General features: G+C 35.5%; 1 protein-coding gene across 1 annotated transcript; it reads left to right on the forward strand.

Annotated features, from left to right (window-relative positions):
* Positions 1-9,237: 9,237 nt before the first annotated feature.
* LOC106129526 (uncharacterized) lies at positions 9,238-14,358 on the forward strand. Its single transcript, XM_013328118.1, has 7 exons — positions 9,238-9,274; positions 10,027-10,097; positions 10,891-11,074; positions 11,388-11,590; positions 12,113-12,238; positions 13,070-13,096; positions 13,783-14,358. Exons 1-7 carry the CDS (start codon positions 9,238-9,240, stop codon positions 14,356-14,358), a joined length of 1,224 nt encoding a protein of 407 aa, XP_013183572.1.
* Positions 14,359-22,904: the final 8,546 nt, after the last annotated feature.

Raw genomic sequence — 22,904 nt, forward strand, 5'->3', positions numbered from 1 at the left:
TTGTTTTAATTAAAATAATAAATAAGCCGGCCGTTGGGTGGTCCGGCCCGCCTTTACGGAAAAAATCCTAAATTTATCAGTAGCGTTTAGGTAGGATCAAAATTGGGTCGTGAAACCTTTAGGAGTTTGCAACATTATAGTTTTGAATCTAATGACGCTTGATTATCTCTTTAGACAGACGTTATTTTAATTTCTTAAATATTATGAGAAGTGAATTAGGCATTAAAATTATTATTTCGTTATTAAAATTCTGTTTTGTTATGATTTCTAATAACGTTTCATGCAACCCGAACGCTTCAATTATTTTTTGATACCCTGGCAAGTATGGTTTAAGAAAGTAACTAACCTACCCACGACCAACCTCTCGGCGGTAGGTACACAGCTTCTTAGTTGGTCAGAGTGGAAATACAGTTTCTTCAGTGGCTCAAGTAATTCTTGATGATGAGTAGGAAAGTTGGAAGTGAACGCTTGGACTAGAGGCTGCAGTGAGAGAACCTTACAAATGCAGTAGCACGTTGATGAAGGATTTTAAAAACAATCATATTAATATTGTAAATGAACTTAAATAAAATTATGATGAGACTAAAAAAATAAAAAGGATACCTAAATTTGTTACACATAAAATAATTATAGATTGCGTACATATGTACATTCATAAATAATCACGTCTATATCCCCTGTGGTATAGACAGAGCAAATAGCCCTTAAAAGACTGATAGATTACGTTCAGCTTGATAGAATTGAGATTCAAATAGTGATAGGTTGTAAGCCCGTCCCCTAAAAGAAGAATCCCAAGTTTATAAGCCTTAATCTAGTGAAATAACAGATTATAAAAGTCTTTCAAGGGGGTTTGCAAACATGGGTTGTCTTAAAGTATTAAGTCAGCAAACTTAACTTATATTTGGCATTCCAGTCTTAAATCCTGTTACTGAACAAATGAAAAAGCCACGTGATTCGACTTAAAAAAAAACCAACCACCAACCAAACCGTAACTATGTCTATCAGGTGAGATGGAAGACAAATGCCTAATCCAATACTGAATAAAATAATGAATGAATGAATGAAAAATTAATGTTTGGTATGTTACACCTGAAAACTAGAAGATATTTCGTGTGACTTCAAACAAACTCTGATCCTAATTCGGGTGTGATGAAATAAAATACAACAGCAACTCATCATGACAGCTTTTCGGATAATACATGCCTCATATTCGTACATACACATAGTCACGACTATATCCCTTTCGGGGTAGACAGAGCTAAAAGTCTTCAAAAGACTGAAAGGCCAAGTTCATTTGGCTTAATTATGGAATTGAGATGCAAATAGCGTCAGGTTGCTAGCCATCGCCCTAAAAAAAGAATGCCTGATATTTTTGTAAAATACCAACTTAACACTACATAGTATACCTACTAAGCATAGTCGCTTGCCGCGTCTGTCCCTATGTCTGTATGTATGCAGATCTTTAAAATGACACAACGGATTTTGATGCAGTTTTTTAAATAGATATATTGATTCAAGAGGAAGGTTTAAACGCTATGTCTGTGCCAAGCCGGCAGGCCGCTAGTTCGCTAAATAAACAACGTGGATACAAAAAAGAAATACCTACCAGTCCATAGGTATTCGAAATTCACTTTTGTGATAATATTATTATTTTCTCACACAAATTTATTGGCTCACGCAAATATGTATACGATTCTCAGGAGAAACAAAAGGAAATATTTATCGTAACGTTAAAACAGTCTTATGTTTCTCCAGAAATCGTGACTCCCGAGTCGCCGTCTTTATTCTTGTTGCGGCAAAAACTGGTCGCATACTCAACGATTCTGCAATCCGGTAGCCCATTCAAGGGTGATAAGGACAGCGTTATACCGTCACAATGAGACAGAAGGAGACGGCAACAAGTCAAGATAACGGTTCGACAACTTTTCGGGAGCGGTCTATGTTTTATTGATATATAATTCTTGGAACAGAATTAAATCGTTTCATCAGATTTTTGTATCATTTACCGTCGGTTATATAAGCCGGGCGATTGTCGTCCCAATTTATTATTGGTAAGTGCTTCCTTTGGATTGTTTTCTTGGAAAATAAACATGGAGTTGGTGTCTCGGGTTTCCACGCTGAAGCATAAAAGTAGTTAGGTACGAAGTTAGTCTATGTAGGTATAATACACGCAGATCTAACTATTTGAATCCATTACTGTTTACTAAGTTATTGGTTTGTCAAACGATGCTTTTAAAGTGAGGGAAAGCATCGTGAGGACTTGCACATTCAGGCCACTAAATGTGCAGTCTTAAATAACGCTGGCAGTATCTTGGTGTAAAGTTCTAAACCAAGTTGTTTGGATACATTTTGTGACAAGAAACTTCGTCTGTACTTACATTTGATAAATTAATGGATAGAATTGAATCCAAGACTTTGGTCATAGGACTCCGGGTGCTAAAATAAAGTATTTTCGAGGCGTAATTTACTAAATTGATTAAATTAATTGCTAGTCCATCGTCTAAAAGAAGAATCCAAAGTTTATAAGCCTATCCCTTACTCGCCTTCTACGACATCCATTGGAAAGAGACGGGGTGGTGCAATGCCCAAGTAACAATTAGGCGCTAAAGTAAGATTTATAATAAGTCTATAAAAGCGCTAACTAGATTCTAAAGTGGTTTATGGGTGTTTCAAATTAGTGTTAGAGCGCGCTCTAACCCTACTTTACCCCCGAATTGGGCACAAGTTTTATATTACTTAAGGTTGTATAATGACGGTATACAAGAGTTATGGAAATTGGCTAAGAGGTACAATCAATGCTATAAGAAAGTTATGATAGCGGTAACAGGATCTCTTAGCGATACAAGAGGGGTAAATAAGCGAAAATTAACTCTATTAGCGGTAAAATGGCAAAAATGGTTTTATATTACCTCCATGGGTGCTAAGCGGGCTACAGGTAGGCGTCAACTGACTCCTTAAGCGGTACAGTAGAGATACAAAGGCGTTAATTATATTTTCAAGCGCTAAAAGGGAAGTAAATAGGTGTTTTGTAACGGTCTGAACGCTATTCAAGATCCACAAAGGGGATAAAGTTCTTTCTCGCACGAGGTTTTGATACCCGGAAAATATTGTTTCTAATTTTGCGATCTAATAATATACATATTAATACTATTTTCAATGGCTAAAATAATCCTAATGATGTTTATATTAAACAAGAAAAAGTGAAATTGTTTTATGGTGCAAAAGGAAGCGTATTTTTGCTGCGAAGGTAAGTACACTGTGAATATGTTACATATTTATTGGCAAATAATTCGAGCGCCCGATGTATGTTGTCTATTTACTGAAAACAAATGTTTTGTCTAATATGGAGTGACACATTTTTCTTGTAAAAAAGTTCTAAAATATTGCCTTATTGATCTTATAATACTGTACTAGTAATATAAATACATACTAGAGCAAAATACTTCATGGAAACCTTGTAAATATTTGTTTTTATAACCATAATCTAATATTTCATTATCTCAACATGGCGAGCAAACGAATTTAGGGATCCGTAGTGATCAAAACTTTAAACCATGTATTGATGTTATTTATTATTCACCTGTTAACTGTTTTGGACGAGTAGAATACAAAGAAGTAGCTAGATATAAATTATTATATTGTTTTAACAATTAATATAATATTATGATTTAAATACAATATTAGGTTTATAAACCTGACTATAAGACTATTAAATATCGTGTTTGTTTACAGATAAGACGAAAGCGTATAAAACTTACAAAAAACAGTTGAACAGAGAGTAGAAAATAACAATATTGAAAATGAGGCAAGTTCCAGCGCAGACCAGCAGCATTTCGGAAGTGCTGAACACGATCAACTAGAACAGCACTGTCTTCAACTAAATACATATTTAGATACGATGACTTCATGGGAAGCACAAAAATATCGAGCTTGTTCTTCATTTTATAGCCATGAATATGAATAATATTAAATGGTGACAATGACTAAATTTTGTTTTATTTCTACAATATCATTATCTTTCGTGAGACAGTATTTATCTTTTGATTGAGTCGATGCGCGATGCGATCTTGCGCTTCACTGCTTTCCATAGGAATCTTCATTATCACTTGTAGTAATAGCACAATCATCATTTTGAAAAGCATGTACGGAACCTTCAAGCTCACAGGAAACTCGCGCTTCACTGCTTTCCATAGGAATAGAGGACGTATTTTCAATAGGAATAAAGAAGTTCAAAGTGCGATAATATTCTCTGATCAATTTCTGCGTATTTCCACCAGTCCTACATTCATTTTTCCAAGTATTTACAACAATTTTAGTTTTTTTCTTTGGTTGCGACGCCATTGTCAAAAACAAGTAGTCAATATAAGAAATACAGTAGTGACCTTAAGCGCTATTACTTTACCTTTAGTCACAAAAAAAGTAACAATAGTCGCTAGAGGATCTGTTATAGCGAAAAATTATACTCCTATTTGACTTAAAGTAATGCAAGAGAGTTTTGTATAACTTCAAGCATTTGGTTCTATATAAGATTAAATAAACACCATTGTATGGCTGGTAGCGCTTATTAACGCTATTGTGCAACTTTAGGTTCTTGTAAAGAGTTTAATATCACCTGCATAGCACTTTTGGAGGTAGTAACTAATTCTTATTCTTATTTAGATCTTAGAGTTCTAAGATTCACTTAAAGCTATAACACAAAATGCTGTGCATGTACAACAGTGTTAAGATTTGCCATAATACATCCATAACCTTTAAGCTCGCCTAATTGTCGCGCTTGTAACTCTGTATTATAAGTAGAAGTGATATACGTTACTTGCTTACACCACTTTATCGCCAAAAGTCATAAGTGCTGCTACTGTAATGCCTTTCTAGCTCACTAAGTAACAAAATAAGCTCTAATCGTCGCCTAAATGTTTGTTGGGTGCTTTATTCTATTGGTGCCGGGAACCACACCAGAGTTTTAAATTTGGTAATCGTGATTGAGTAACAAACACATAGACATCCCTACAAATTTTCATTTTTGATATAAGATATAGGTTAGGATAGGAATTTTTTAAAAGACAGCTCTCTTTCTCTATATTTAAATTCCACATTATGCTATCCTACAAAATGTCAATCGAATCTATTTACTTTTTGCTCTGCATACCCCGTAAGGATTTGTGTGTGAGTATGATTGCACATGCTTCGAACGTCACCTTACTTTGGAGAAAAATTAATATAATTGTTTGTTAATATGATATCGTGTGGAGAGGCAGGTGCATGTATATATCAGTATAGTTAAAGCAGGTTACTCACTGACTCAAAAAATGCTTATTAGCGCCTGCAGCGGGAATCGAATCTAGTTAAATTTGCTCAGCGAGCGTGTCTGTCCTGGGACTAAGGTGACCACGCTACGTTGTTGTATAGCACTTTTTTGTACGTCAATATTCTGTTCACATTTGTCAAGTGATAACGATAAGAGATATAAGAGAGATTCTCACACGGCTACGAGATTTTTACGACCTGCCCTTGCATTACAGTTACAAGAAGACGAGGAAAACGCTACAAGAATGTTTAGTAGATAACGCGTGAAGAGAAAACAAACAAATAATTTTCGCATTGTTTCAAAAACCGCCACGTTAAAGCTATCTCTTTTTCCCTTTTTAATATGACTTGGAACGGAACAGCGATAGAAATGCTGTAATGCAGTTTGTTACCGCTTCTCCTGCACTGACGCTTTGGAAGCGGCAGTAAACTTAGTTTTAAGTTATTTATTCGACGTCAACAAATGTTGTGTAACCAAAAGATATGACATTTATTAAATGATATGAAGTATCCCATAAAAATTAATAGTTTTTAAAAAAAATAATGAATGCTGAATGCTTTACGCACATTCAGCTGTATGGCTTTATGATGGAATTGAGATTCAAATAGTGACAGGTTGCCAGCCCATCGACATTACAGGAAGAATCCCAATTTAGGCTTTCCTTTAGCCGCCTTTTACGACGTCCATGGTAAAAAATAGTGAGTTGTTCTATTCTAAATTGCCGTAAACCACACGGAACACTAACCCAGCTTGATACAACATATACGTAGGTATATTCAATAGGGATAGGCTTACAAACTTGGGATTCTTTTTTAGGCGTTGGGCTAGCAACCTGTCACTATTTGAATCTCAATTCTATCATTAAACCAAATAGCTGAACGTGGCCATTCAGTCTTTTTAAGACTGATGGCTCTGTCTACCCCGCAAGGGATATAGACGTGACCATATGTATGTATGTATATTCAATAATTTAATTCTGATATTATATGTGTATGTTAATGTCCGCCATTACGAGTTATGAGGCAGGTGGTCTGTTGTTAAAATTTAATCTAACTATTTCACAGCATGTCGTCTCATGTCCACATGTTTATAAAAATGGTTTTACGCTGAATTATGATATCTGCAATGAAGCTGTTTCGTTACGAGTAGCAGTTTCTTTTTAATTGTATGGAAATCGTAAACTTCAATTTAGGGAAATCGTGACAACATGCGATTGTTCTTATAAGCGATGGGCTAGCACGCTAACACCATTTGAATCACATTTCTAATTCTATCATCACGCCAAAATGCTGGAGGTGGCCTGTCAGTCTTTTCGGGACTGTTGGCTCTGTATGCCCCGCGGGGGATGTGGAGGTCACGTTCAGCTGTTTGGCTTATTAATAGAATTGAGATTCATTTAATGACAGGTTGTCAGCCCGTCGTCTAAAAGAAGAATCTCAATTTTATAATCCTATCCTTTAGTTGCCTTCTACGACATCCATGGGAAATAGATGGACTGGTCCTATTCTTTTTTTCTATTAGTACCCATACGATATTTAGTGTAGGTAAATAAATAAATATACTCAATTTAAAAAAATTAGCTCAGTAGCTTGGTCACCCCAACGCAAGCGTCAAAGTATTCGAGCGACAAATTAACCACTGCACACGCGGACATGGTAAAAATTAAATTAAGGAAATTCAATTACGATTCCGATGCCATTATAGGTTTAACGATTGGCCCGTTTTAATTATTTTATTAAGGTGAAATGAGATAATGAAGAGTACATACATACCTAATATAATCAGTTCTTCATCCCTCACGGGCTAGACAGGGCTTGTCAGGGCAAAAGTCTTGAAAATATTGATAGGCAGAAGAGTTTTACGTAAAAATATTGGATAGAAATGAATATAACCCAATAAAAAGTAATATATACTATATACTCAACATATATAAACTCCCTAGCATCGCTGTCTACTTGTTATTTTGTATTGATATTTTTAATATGTATCCTTTATATTGAATGGCAAAGCAATACACATGCATATGCTGAGTGGAAAGTTGGAAACCCTTTTGGTCGCATCATGTATTTTTTATTTTTTTTATTTCTATCTTTATGAACAATGTAATGTTAATCTACATCTTACGCCAAATTAAGATTTTTCTTGCTTTCTTCTTTCTTTCTATAAAGTGGCGAGCTTGAATTAAAAGATTGACTTTGAATTGAATGTGAATGACAAAAAAAGTATACAGGGTTTATGGCAATTATAAAACTTTCCTCAGCGTAAGAGACTCTCTCTGATCTTTGCAATGATAAATTTATAAAAATAATAATCACTACATATCATGAAGTCCTACCCGTTTTACCTCTGTATCTATGTATTCGCTAATCTCGGAAAGTTATACCGATTATGTTTTTGTTTGAAATGTTGGATAGACAGTTTTCTGAGGAAGGTTTAAATCTATGAGGCGACTAAGGGATAGGCTTACAAACTTGGGATTCTTTTTTAGGCGATGGACTAGTAACCTGTCACTATTTGAATCTCAATTCTATCTTAAAGCCAAATAGCTGAACGTGGCCATTCAGACTTTTCCGCAAGGGATATAGACGTGACCATATGTATGTATGTATGTAGGTAAGATCGTCCCCCAGTACTATTATTAAATCCATTATATTAGTTCAACTCTGTCTTACTAGAACACATGCGCAAACGCAGCCGACAACACAAAGAGTTATCGTCAAAAATGTAATTCACCAAAACGAAGTTCAGACGAAAAGCGTAGCGTCGGAGCGTACCATTTTAAAACTACATTCACTTTATTTTGAATCTTATCGTGTTGAAAACAAGGTTGGTTATTCTTTGTTGAGTTACGGGTGAGTGGGATTCAAACCCGAGACGGTTGGGTTTGTTTTTGTGAGTTATAAATCTGGAGGAGAAATGTTCCGTGCCATTTTAAACGCAGAGGCAGGTCATGTGCGCAGGAGTTGCCTCTTTGTTCGAATACAGTAGGAGACGCTTACTGCGATATTTTATTTTAAAAACTAGCAACTCGCCCCGGCTTGACACGGGAAGCATTTACACATTATAAACCTCTTAATACAATCTATCTATAATTATTATATAATTTAAATTCCGTACAAATCAATGAATCAAAACAATGTATTCTCTCGTCCAGATTTCTATTCTAAGTTTGGATAATTGTGAAGTTGACGTTATTGAAGGAAATGATGCAATGCAGTTGTTTACCGCTTCTACTGCACTGACTACTGCATTGGCAGTGGCAGTAAACTTAGTTTAAGTAATTTATTTGACGTCCACCAAAGTTGTGAAACCAAAAGATGTGACAATAATTTAGTGATGTTGAAATGTCCTAATAATATTTTTTTTGATTAAATAAAATGCATCTAAATCCGTAATGTAGTTTTAAAGATCTAAGCATGCATACATTCAGACACACGGACAGACGTGGAAAGCGACTTTACTTTATACTATGTAGGAATGACTTGGGAAATAACAGTTTTATCTATTCAAAAGTCACTTAAAGGCACATAATATATCTTTTGCAACTTGATATAATTTAATGACTTTTCTTACCAATACGAAAGTGTAAAAGAAGCGGCAGATAAAAAGATAAACACAATCAAATACGTCTATTTCCCTTTTAAAAGGACTGAACCCGTCAGATGTATGGCTTTATAATTTGATTGATTTAACATTTTATTTTACGATATCTAGAATTTACATTCGGTTCTAGTACCTATGGCTTGTTGAATGTCCGCTCCATGTTATATGAACTCTATGTAATAATCCCTTCGTCTCCTTGCTTTGATAACTACGTTATCAAAACCATGAAATTAATTTGGTAAAGTATTTTATATTTTTTAATAAAGTCGCTACGCATTTGGACAAAAAAAAGCAGAAGGAACACCATAAGGATAGTTTTAATAATAAAAATGGGCGCAGGACAAATCGGGGGAATCGCAACTTTGTGTAAATATTTTTTTTATTTTATATTTTTGTCACGGGAGCGATGTTTCGGATTCAAACGTCACAAAGGAACGATTTTCCGCCGGGCTCGTGTGAAGCCCGGGGAACCGCACGACACACTATCTTGAGTCAGAGGTCGTAATTATGCTTTATCTTCTTATGTCTTAGAGGCGTCGCCTTATTCTTATATATAAAATTCTCGTGTCACAATGTTCGTTCCCGTACTCTTTCGAAACGGCTTGACCGATTCTCATGAAACTTTGTGAGCATATTGAGTAGGTCCGAGAATCGGCCGACATCTATTTTTCATACCCCTTAGTGGTTGTCCACCCTTAACATTTTTTTAACTGGAAATTACTTAAAAATAATTTATATGGTAAAACAACGTTTGCCGGAACAGCTAGTATTTGCTTAAACATACATACTTTATCATGAAGTAATAAAGTATTTGGATTCTGTGGATCTTTATAATGGGAATGTTATTGTCTCCGTATAACTAAGGGCCTTCAGTGAACATGGGAACCGAGATTTTTCTCCCAATTACCAAGGAGCAGGTCACGTCTATATCCCTTGCGGGGTAGTTAGAGCCAACAGTCTTAAAAAGACTGAAAGGCTAAATTCAGCTGCATGACTTTGTGATGGAATTTATATTTAATAATGAAAGTTGCTAGCACATCGCCCACAAGAGGAATCCCAAGTTCTTAAGTTTATAAGTCCTTGGAAAAGTTTATTATTAAACATATTAAATTTCACAGTGGACATGGATTTCAAGAACCCCGCTGGATTCTTGGGCGACATAGCATCTCGCAGTGAGGCGCAACATGTGGTTAGTACATGTGGTTATAAAATATAAAATTAATGAATAAAATTCATTTATATCAGGCTACTAATAGGCCCATAATACAAGAGAAACGACAAAATCATTCATATTCACATTAAAATCAATCAAGTATATTTAAAATCAAATTAATTCACTAGCATCAAAATTTCATTTAGTCAAAATAAATTAATTCATTATACACGTAGGATACGTCAAACATCAATTATAATCAAATTTCATTAATTACATTTACAAATGTCAAATAGGTACACATAAACAAATACGCTCACAAGTTCCTTTGAAACGGTGGACAGGGGTACATGTCTGTCACAGCAGTGTTGAATGTACGGAAAATGAGAACAATTAGGAATATCTGTCTCAAGTTCTCTGCCTTCCACAGCGGAAAAGTGCCGTGTGGTTTTGAATATTACAGAAACCTACACTGCTAAGACCATAGCCGTATATAGTGCGTAGAGAAGTAATTTTCTGTTTATCGAAAAATCGATGCAAGTTAATTGTGACATCAATATGCGCTGTGGCGAAGTCTATACGCCACAAGTCACAAAAATAAAAAATAGAATCACGCGACGCTTGCGCGATATATATTTTTCGCTGTTTATGTTTGTAACAGCCCAAAACCTAAATCGCGCAAGCAAAGATTTCACGGTTTGGAACAATATATGCAACCTCCGACACAACATCTGTCGCGCATCACACCTAGCCTGGAAGATCTTCCCTTTGGAGGCGGTCGAGCCGAATCATCGCTCCCGCTACATAGTTATTTGTGAACTCCTTACAGGTCCATTACCTATCCCATTCCATGCTGTTCTGCCTCGGGGCCATCATAGAGGCGCACGTGATCATCACACCGGCCATCTGCGTATTCGGCGAGAGGTACAAGTTCGGGGTGTTTGGTGGCACGAACAGATTCCTAGAGTTTGCCGGCATCGAGAAACAAGTCAGCCATGTTTGTTTACATAAAGGTACGTTTTTATACCTCGGCGATACAGCAGAGGTGTTATATGTTTTATGTTCGTCGGAAAATCGAATGGATTACGTACATGATTAATTTTATAACTTTTAGGAAAGAGGCGTGATTAATGAATGTAGGCTGCAGTGTAGTTTATTCCGCCGCTTCTTCTACACATGCGCTTTGGAAGCGGTAGTAGTTATAATTAGATTTAAGTGATAGCTTGTATCCAATTTGAAAATAAATCTATTCCATGTATTCACTAGTATATGCCACTTCTATAGTCTAACAACATTCTTAATTCTACGCATTCGTTCACATTAAAGGGTACAATCGCACTAAACATTGGAGCGAGTGCGCGCCGAACATGCAGCTTGCGCTCATGATGACGCAGACGCCGTTTTCATTCCACGACAGGGAGGAGCCGGCCGACTACATCGTCAACAGGGTGCGGTACGGCTCCCTGCCCGCCCACCAAACCCGCTCGTACACACAATGCGTGTACCACGGCTTCGGGAGCAGGAGGAATGTGAGTATTTTTACGGATGTCCTAAAAGACGATTAAGGGGTAGGCGTATAAACTTGAGATTCTTATAGGCGATGGACTAGCAACCTGTCACTATTTGATTCTCAATTGTATCATTAGGTCAAACAGCTGTAGGTGTCGATCTTTCAAGACTACTGGTTCTGTTTACCCCGCAAGGGATACAGACGTGATTATATGGATGGATGGATGGAAGTATTTTTTGTCGCTTTGTTTTGTTTTTTTGTTTTTGAGTTTATTAGTTACAACATACATATATACATACATACATATGGTCACGTCTATATCCCTTGCGGGGTACAGAGCCAACAGTCTTGAAAAGACTGAAAGGCCACGTTCAGCTATTTGGCTTAATGATAGAATTGAGATTCAAATAGTGAAAGGCTGCTAGCCCATCGCCTAAAAGAGGAATCCCAAGTTTATAAGCCTGTCCCTTAGTCGCCTCAGTTAGTAACGAACATACGAATATTTTGTTAATACTATAAGTGTGGATGACATTGCTTCCAGGGTTACTTGATACCGCTGCTGATAGATCTGCGCAGTCACAAGGTCACAGTGCACCCCCCCGAGCACTGCGCCACCAAGTGGAACCACGTGGACTCCTACCTCTGCATAGATTCTCCACCATGCCTGGTATGATGAGATATTATCGTGGTTTAAGAACTTTATTTCTCATAAAGAATTACATTCACTTACAATGAGAACATTTAAAAAACAAACATTTATGTACAATGTTAAAGTGCGCTTACTTAAATAAAATCGAACATTTAGTGGGAAGAAAATAAAATAATTGTAGTTCAAACAGCAAAACATGAATATTAACTTACTAGATGTGGCAAGTAGTCAGTACCTATCTTAACATAGCGGAATACTTTGAATGTGAGATTTTAGTGTTTTTTTAAATAACGAAAGGGTTTTGATTTCTCTAATAATATTTCTTTATTTATACTAATATTATAAAGATTATAAAGCTGATGAGTTCGTTTGTTTGTTTGAACACGCTAATCTCAGGAACTACTGCAACATCACGCTGCAACTTTTAGGGGCGAAAAAATAATGGAAAAAGTGAAAAAAAAAAACGGAGAAGTTTATTCATCCTTGAGGGCTTCAATGATGCCCAAAAGAACTATTCTACGCGGACGAAGTAGCGGGCACAGCTAGTTTATATTTGAGTTGAAATAAAAATAACGCCTTCTTTCTAGTGTTATAATAATGGTAGTTATAAGGGTTGTCCACCCTTAACATTATTTTTTTACAATAAATTACTTAAAAATTATTTATATGGCAAAACAACGTTTGCCGGGACGGCTACCTAGTAATTTAATAAGATTTTCAAAATGATTTAGTTAAAAGCTCTTCGTTTGATTTTCACTTTGGTCAAGTCTAGATTATCTTGCTCCAAAGTTCCGCGTAAGACTTCGTTAAGCACGTTTAAGTAAACATTAAATTTAACTTTTGTTTCAGTCAGAGAAGTATGGAGCCTTGTGTCCTGTAAGTAGTCGCCTGATTTTACTATTAAATGAATTTAGAACTAACATAAATGGGACGTACCCGAAACCGCAGAGCTTGCATGAAGAGAGTTATGAATGTGGATGAAGCGAAGGAAGTATGCAGAGATCGTGGCAAGTGGAAAGAGGTAGTCTCTGCCTACCCCTCCGGGAAAGAGGCGTGGTTTTATGTATGTATGTATGTATAAATGGGACGTGTATTTTAATTGATTTGCTTAGTTGATTGATGAACTTATTTCACAGTAAAGATATATTATACACTGGCATTGCTGTTAGTTAAGAAATTAATTCAAGCTCAGGTAACCGAACCGTGTGGTTCCCGGCACCAATATAAAAGAGAATAGGACCACTCCACTAAGAGTTACGTGTCTATATTATTAAAAACTGCTCACTCTTTGAGAATTAATTTTTAGTATGACATATTCTTATTTTTGTTTGTTCTTTGCTTTATTCTTTGTGCATGTTATCTGCATCTTTCAACCTAAGTAATGTTTAGTATACTCTATCTATTATACTCTATCTCTATCTAGTAGGTAATATTACCCTTAATTAAATACGGGGCTGCTATCTAGTTTTAAGAAATTTTATCTTTTTTTTTGTTCTCATGTAAGTGGATTTATTGTAATCTTTTATGAGAATAAATTGTTTAAACCTAAACCTATGTCACAGGATGATGTTGGGTCCATCGTGGTGTGCGATGGCGTCGCCAAGGGCATGATGATTTCCCGTCTCGTGGACAGGCCGTGTGGGACAGGATTCATAGATCTCGAGCAGTACCGGAAATTCATCATGTGCGGGGTGGACGACTCCCGGGAGGTGCTCCTCCACGACGAAGTCCTCATGTTCGACTTCACCCCACCGTCCACACCATTCCTTATAACACCTGATGTAACACCTCTTATAAGTGATAATGAGTATTCAATAGAAAAAATAAAAGTCAATGTACCAAATGTTCAAGTTGAAGATTTAAAAGAAGAAGTGATTCAAGAAGATAAAGTAGAAAAAGTAGAAGAAAAGCCAATAGAACCACAAGAGGTTAAGCAAGAAAAAAAGATAGAACAGGATCAAGAAGTGAAGCTAGAAGAAAATCAAGAAGAGAGTCAGGAAGAAAAACAAGAAGAAGTAAACCTAGAAGTCAATTTAGAACCGAAGGAGGAAAGTGTAGAAAATGAAGACGGAGAAAGGGATGAGAAACTGAGCGAAGAAGATAAAGCGACCGTGGAAGAGAAGGAGGATGTGAAATAATATTTAGTCATTAATGTCTCAATTGTAAGGATAAGTTATATTTAATACCACTCTTTATAGTGGTTAAAAGTTTCTATGCCCATTTTATTTTTATTTAGATACAAAATAAAGGTTCCAGATCGCGTGATCTCCGTCATAGGTCTATTACATCCAACGTCCATACATACATCCATTCGAGAGACGTGATGTGAAGAGACGTGATGGTGATAGGTTCAAATCTATTTTCTAAAAGAATAGAAAGTATTCAGTCTACACGAAAAGGTTGGTTAGGTTATGTATTTTGTCTCACAAGAAAACTATTGATGTTGCCTGAATGTGTAGCTTCATCTTAAGGTCTTTATTCATACCTATATAAGAGATAATTATAGTTCTAACTTTTGAAATAAAACGATTCCTATAAATCTTACGAATTTAATTTATTTTAATTTTTATTAAAATTCCTAAGTGATTTTATCGCCAACGGACATCAGACACTGAAGTTGGTTTGAAAAAAAAAAATCCAAACTGTTACAAAAATAATCTACAGTGTTAAGAACTAAAGTTAAATTTTGATTGACAAAAAAAACGTTTCAATCGATTCATTGATATGTCATGTAGATGGCGCTGTCGGTGCTAGAACAAAAAGTGACAAAAAGGAACAAAAGGTATGACATACAAGTTTGACAAATGCTCGGTGGATCAGAGATTAATTCTCACTTGTGAGTTTCATCGTTTTTGAGGAAATGGAACAGAAGTGTGGTGGAGTCGACATTCTATTACATTACTATAACGAAATAAACAACAAAAGTAAACTAATCAATACTACTGAAGGAAAAAAGCTCTTTAAAGCGAATTCAATACATAAAACTGAATTACAGGGTGTAATCTCGACATTTGAGTCTATATTGACTAGTGTTGTTATCATAATATTACTTTAAACAATGTGACAGTTTTGGTTTAAGTAATTAGTAAGTTAAAATCTACAAGTGAACAAAACACGTTTATATTGATCCCTTTGTAATGTGTCACATATTGGTTCAATATTTATATTTAATAACACTTATAATGTTGGCGCATTAAAAATAACCAATTTAACAGTTCGCCTCTCAACACCAGCGTTATTAATATGGTCGCCGATAGTATCTGTATCACAATATTTTGGGGCTGCGTACTCAATGAATCAAAAGTAATTGATCACTACAGTCGATCGGCGCTGACGCGACTCGAGACGACACGGGTTTTGTGGTTGACACATTTTTTTTCTAAACTTTTCCATAAGTGAACTGGAATCGTCGCAAAATTTGTATTTTATTAAAAAGTATTAACAAGGTCACTAAAAAAATTAACCATTTTTTTATCTCTCGCTGCGTATTTCTTATTATGTAGGTATCTTTGGCTGACTCAAATCGGACTCAGCTCTACTCCAAAGATATTGGAGATCCGGTAAATACAGCAAGGAAGTGGATTTGGGTATCCAGTATTTTGAGTAAGACTCTTTTTTCTTCTATGTGAAGAAGATAAATGAGTCCTACTACAAGTTTTAGTCAGACATATTTTATTATTCTGATTTCTGATACATTAAATCTCGACTTTTACCCGACGATGTAGGTTGAGATTACATCTTTCCACTTACCACGAACTCTGCATACCTACTTCTTTCGTTTCATCCACATTCAAAACTCTCTTCATGCAAGCTCGGCGGTTTCGGTTACTCTTGCCCTGACCTTTTGCCAGGACGTCCTTAATTTGATCAAGGTACCTACATATTTTCAAAATTTTCTTCCGTTCCAATTTTCAATAACTTAAGCAGTAAGTGATCCCAATATTTTCTCTTGATCCATGCTTTTTATTTCCAATTGTGTGTAATTGTTATATGCGATTACACGGTGTCGGTACGCTAAGCAGAACACGATAATGTGTCTGTCTGCTTGTTACATTACTATGTAACACACGGGTAGGAATCACTACATCAAATGCGTGTTTAGAAGTGACAAAAATGGTTTATATGAAATTGAAGTTTGAAGAATAGTGTTAAATTTGTAATCTTAACAACTGCTTAATTTCTCTTTAAGTGTAGGGTATATTGTTTGTATATATATTGACCATCAGAACAAAACAAGAACATTTAGTTGTAAAAATTGTTCTAAGATTTTGCCACTATAATCAACTAATAAAAATTGTTATTAATACAATTATGAATAGTAATATCATCACGTATATCTTCAAAATCAAAGACTCGATCTACACACGTCCTCTTCCAGCCATATCGTCCATATACATTCACCCGAAGGTTCATTACAGTGTGCTACGTTTTATGAATGGTTCCATTTCTATCGCCACGTGGCGATTTCGCCCTCCCGACGTTGTTAGGGTCAAAAAACAGTTCGAACTCATGTTTCGCCCTTTTTACCGGGACAATGGACCCGTGGTCTTGGGAAGTAGGTATCCCGGGTATTATTAGAACACGCTTTGTTGAAACTTTCCCGTGGTTGGGAGTGTGGGTGAGAATTTTATGGAGTTTATTAAGGACTTTTAGAGGGCTCTCGGATATTTGAGTGGCATTAATTAAAAATATTAAAATAACAGTTTTTGGTATTTTGATCTTTGTTTTCGCTCGCGGGAGAGAGGTAAGAATATTAAAAAAAAAAAAAAAATCTTTATTGCAGTAATCTTGGTTACAATAATTATGCAAGGTCTTCCCAGCAAGTAATCAAATTATACTTGTGTAGGGAATGGCCTGCTACTTCCATAAAAGTTCTACAAAAAGATTACTAGTATGTGGATGTACGATATCTATACATTATAAAAAAAAACAACAATAAAGTGACGGTACGAATGAATGTGAGACAGTATGTGTAAGTGTGCAAGTCGTGGCAAATAGGTGGTGTGTATAGCGATTTGGTGTGTAAATAATAGCGGAAAGTGTGAATAATAATAAAATGATAAATAAAGATATATAAGTACTTACTCAAATTATTAAAAAAAACAAAAAAAAATGCGTTACGTACGTTTAGGAAATAAATTTTCTACATCATCATATGTAAGTTTGCCCAGGTATTGTAATAAACTTTTTTTGCAATTATATGATTGCATAGGATAAATTTCAATGTGTTCATTTATTATATTATATAGAAAAGCGGATAGGAATGGGTATTGACGTTTGGCAAAGGCAGTACGTACAAAATGAGTGGAAGCTATTCTAACCTTTCTTCTCCTACTTTGGAGAGTTTCTTTATATGGCAATGTTTTATGGTATGTACTTTAATATCAGGTTATTATGAAGGATAGGATATTGATGAAGATGTTCTCATCAAAGTGTTTTGATTTTAAGCTGTAGGTAATATATGGTTTTATTTAAAAACATTACAAGTATCACGGAAATTTTCAAAGTGAGGCGCTGTGTAATTCGTACAGACAAATTAACCTCCATCCTGTAGTTTTGTAAAGATGAAAAATTGAGGCATTCATTGTGAACTTTCATAAACTGGAAAAATTCTGACCTTTTATTTTAATCTACACTTTGAGATGCGTGGATATTACAATTGCGTTTTTTATAAAACAACAAATGAACTTTTTTGTTTAACGTTAATTTTTCGTCTTTATGAATAATTCGAAAAGAATACGGTCCCACCAAAGACTAAAAGGATTTAATATTGTTATTATCAGTGCATTACAAAATAAGCGATAGGCAGCCTTTTTAAATTTACATCTTATTAATAACGGCAATTCGTTTCAGTCGACTTAACCCCGATTACAAACGCTACTTGATAACAATTTATAAGGGTGGCAATGGCAACCACTGACCTCTATAAAATACTCTGGACTTCATATTAGCGACGTAAATATATGTAAATACTTCCTATTGATTTTTGTGCGGTATTGTCTACACAAGTCTCGAACTTACTTCGAGGCTAACTCAATCTGTGTAATTTGTCCCGTATAAATTTATTTATTTATTGTCCTGATATTGGCCCTACATGGAATATTTCAACTACGATAACATTTCCGCTTCCTTTTTTAAATGTGAATTGCATAACATTACAAGTACACATATGCATTAAATCATAAAAAAGACTGGATTTTTTTCATATTTCATCTTAAATTTCACAAAATCCACTATCCTACTCGGTGGAGCACTTCAAATGCGGGCGCGTCATTTCGTTAAAAATACGTAGTCCAGCGTAGTTGAATAATTCATGTCAGTGGCAACACTACAATACGCGGCACCTGCGCCTAATCCGGGAGCTGATCAAATATAATATGATGTATAATATATATGTATATATATTTTGTAAATGCATTGCTGGGTGCAGGTGCGCGAATGAGATAATAGCATTAATAGATGCATTCGCTTCTTTGCAATTTAACTACCAGTTATAATCTAAATCTGTTCTTTAGAAGGCTTTATACAGGTTTACTTAGTTTATATAGTTATTAGCCTGCAGTTGTAGTATTGCGTCATAGAATTAGGGATAATAGGAGTCAATAGAAGTGAAAAGTATTGGTGAATCTGACATCGCAAATTATGACTGTGTTGCCATGATAGCAGATTTCTGTTTCATTTATTTGACAGTTTTACAAGAAAAAGAAAATGGTGTGCAACAACAGATGACGATAGGTACATCATTAAGATTGTAGTTTCAAGTACAATATGGTCATTCTATTTATTTATTTTATTTCATTTTGAAATCTAACAGTGCTTATAACTAAAATAGTTAATACTGGAATCATAGCTGAAACACAATTATCAAGTTTTCACCTATGCTGACCATTGACCTGCGTTACAGTACATAAATTGACTTATGTTGGTCAAACACAGCTACAAAAATAGGTAGGTATTTTTCTGAAAATACCTACCCATAAGTGTAGAAAAAGCGGAAATTCGGAACTGTTCGTTTTGTATTTTTATAAATATGAACCTATCCCCCTTTCCACCATCTTGAGGAAGTCATTATTTTGACTCGTATTTGTACAAAGCAATATGAACATTGACCGACTGATCACCGAGGTGGATTTCACTGCCGCAAATTTCATTACTTCATATTTTTACAGCACTTTAAACCTAAACAAACATCAAAAGCCGCTAATGCAGATTTAAAAAAAGAACGGCAAATAAACATGTTAAATCACGTAAAAACAAATAATTGGGCGGTGCACGCGCCGCGCACGCGCCGGCCGCGGTGCGTCTTTATTTCACCCCTCCGCTCGGAGAGGGCGCTGTACAATGGCACAAGTAGACAGAGCTTAATGAGCGCACGCCTTCCGTATCCGTGAAATCCCGTGAAATTGCATGTGACAGAAGAATTTAGCTGTATCAAAGATACCGTGATTATTATCGGTAGCAGTGGCTCGCGACTTTGTCCGCGCACGCAGCCCCATCGGATCAGAACTTTCCGGTATAAAAATTACCTTGATCTTTATTCAAAATTGAAAAAGGTTTCGTGGGAAAGTAGGTATTTTAAACAAATAGACATTCTAATTATGACTTTCAATCTGTAATATTAGTTCAGATACCTGAAAGTTTTCATAGTGCTAAATATTTTTTTGTGCCTTTGAAAAATTAAATAATAACAACTAATATCAATAATAGTTGGTCACCAACAATATCCACCCAGGCCCTTTGATAGCCGTTGCCCTAAGAAACACAAACACTACTTCAAACCTTTACTTATATAAGTAACGGCTCAATACGCGATTAAATTAATATTCAGTTTGAAAACGCTACACGTACTCTGATATTTATTCATTAACATAAGACAAGATCTTAACTTGGGAGACTCATTAAATAAACTAACATATGCATCTAATTATTGGACAAAACTTTATTCTCAAAATATTAACGGAATTGTAACTTATCAAAGGTGGTAAGGCAGAGATTAAGAAAGTAAGTAACTAAAGTAATTATGCACCATAATAAAAAATAAACACATAGAATGAAACTTAAGAATGTATGTAAAAAATGCAAAAGACAACCTTATATATAATTGACGATCCTTCTAATAATATTAATTGACGGTGACGCAGGATTGAAAATTTCTAGAGGAGCTGCTTCGATGGGCTGGTCATAATGAGAGGATGAATGGAAGCAGGTTAACGAGGAGAATATTGAGGGCAGAAGACCTAGAGGTACCTACATACCTTGAATAAATCGAGGGACACTTCGGAAAAGAGGCATCATGGTAATATTTTATATAAAAAATATTTTTTCGAGTAAAGTAAATTATACTTATATTTATTCCACAGATTGAGTTAGCCTCGAAGTAAGTTCGAAACTTTTGTTACGAGATACTAGCTCAACGATACTATGTTTTATACTAAATACTTATAAAGATAAACATCCAAGACCCAGTCCAATAAGCAAAAGTTCATTTCTCGTCCTGCCCTGGCTGGGAATTTGAACCAGAGACCTCCGGTGTCACAGGCGCACTACCGCTGCGCCACCTCTTCGCTTCAATTTAAATACAGCCCGAGCCACCCTGCACTCCAATCTTGCGCACTAATTCCTCACCGGCTTACTAATACAGCTATTAACCTCTAAATAGATTGTTTACTTCTATCGAATGTTATCGCGATCGCATACGCCGAATCGTAACGCGATCCGATTAAAAAAGGATCCGAACGGGACATAATAGCCACGTGGCGAAGAATAATATAGTTGGTGAAGGTTGGCGGAGTTGGCGGAGCTGGTAATGAAGAGCGCCGCGTGGACGGAGCGTGGCGGCCGACGGGAAACCGCAATGGGCCCGTGGTAGGGTTGCCAGTACGATAAAACTCTTATAAATGAACTGGTAACAATAGGTTATGTGTTCATGCACTCTTTGAAAAATACTTGCACGAACTCTTGATGAACTTGAACTGCACTTTGATTAAAAAATAAAACTTATGCTAAATAGGTATCAAATCTGCCTTATTCTATAACTGAATGGAATTCCAAGTGAATTAAAAAAAATATTTTTATTTTTTTGTAAGTGGCCAGTTGCAACCTAGTAAAGGAAATAAAGAGTTTTAACCAATACTCGTTTTGAAATATACTTAACTTTATGATTGAGAAAACATGTGAAAATAATGATAGATATGTGTTGAATTGAAAAAAAAAACATTCGGTAATTAATGTACTTAAATTGACAAACATACGTAGGTATATAAAATCACGCCTTTTACCCAGAGGGGGTTGGCAGAGACTACATATTTCTCTGCATACTTCTTTCGCTTCATCCACATTCATAACTCTCTTCATGCAAGCTTCGTGGTTTCGGGTACTCTTGACCTCCTTCAATTGATCAAGATACGTTCGTCTAGGCCTTCCCACTCCGACCTTCCCTCCACAGTCTCACCTCACCCTTTCTTGCCTTTATTACTTTCAATAGTAATTCCGTTAATTTTATTATTGCTTTTTTTTTCAAAACTGCTTGTTTGTGAAAGATAAAAGTACGTACCTAATTTTTATTTAGAAATGTTATTATAAAAAGTTCGAGATGAAAGATTAGAAATTAAACTCAATATCTAAAATTTGCACGGTAATACGGTAATAATGATCCTCAAAGCTAACTTAAGCTAACCACATTTATTTTATAAAATTTTCATTCCCGCGAAGTAGAGTCAAGCCAATTTTTATAATAAAAGATTAAACTAACATTAGTTAATCTCATATATTATAATAATGAGTATAACAGGAACAATTCGTCGTGAATTAAATTTTCTTAGTGCTGAGATAAATTAAGACACACAAAATTCAATTCAAATTCAATATTTTTATTCATTATCATAGGATACTTCATATCGCTTAATAATTGTCAAAACGTTTAAATGTCACAACATTGGTTGACGTCAAATAAATTACTTAAAACTGTTAAAAATTGTAAATTCTTACGCTGGCAAAAACTCGTGTCTTATATAAATGAATTGTAGCCTATTTTGTTTTCATAGATAGACCTGGGAGCCCTATGTGTAGTGAGTGGGACGTGGTCACATGGGAGTAAGGTTACGTGCTCGGCTCGGCCCCGCGGGGGGCGTATTACCGAAGCGCACGAGTATTTGTCGAACGCACGTGTCGCACTCGTAATGATGCGATTACGCACGCCTGACGTCAGGTTTCAATTTGTCTCATTTTTGGACGAGACCAGTAAATAGGTGATTAGAAAACTGTTAATAAGTCATCAATTTATACTTATTAAGTTTAGATTTTTCTAAATTACATTTCATCTTGTCTCTAGATGTTTCTGAATTGTGTTTCATCTTGTTCCTTTTATTATAACTTTATCTGTATCTTCCATGTTGTTATTTTAGTAAAGAAAAAGCATACTGGTTACCTGCTAAATTAATTGTTAAAGTTAATCAACTTACATGCATACATACATATAATCACGCCTATATCCCTTGCGTGGTAGACAGAGTCAACAGTCTTGAAAAGACTTATAGCCCACGTTCAGCTGTTTGGCTTTATGATGGAATTGCGATTCAAATAGCGACAGGTTGCTAGCCCGTCGCCTAAAAGAAGAATTTCAAGTTTATAAGCCTATCCCTTAATCGCCGTTTACGACATTCATGGGAAAGAGATGGAGTGATAT

The sequence above is a fragment of the Amyelois transitella genome, chromosome Z (assembly GCF_032362555.1).
Source record: "Amyelois transitella isolate CPQ chromosome Z, ilAmyTran1.1, whole genome shotgun sequence".
Classification (NCBI taxonomy): domain Eukaryota; kingdom Metazoa; phylum Arthropoda; class Insecta; order Lepidoptera; family Pyralidae; genus Amyelois; species Amyelois transitella.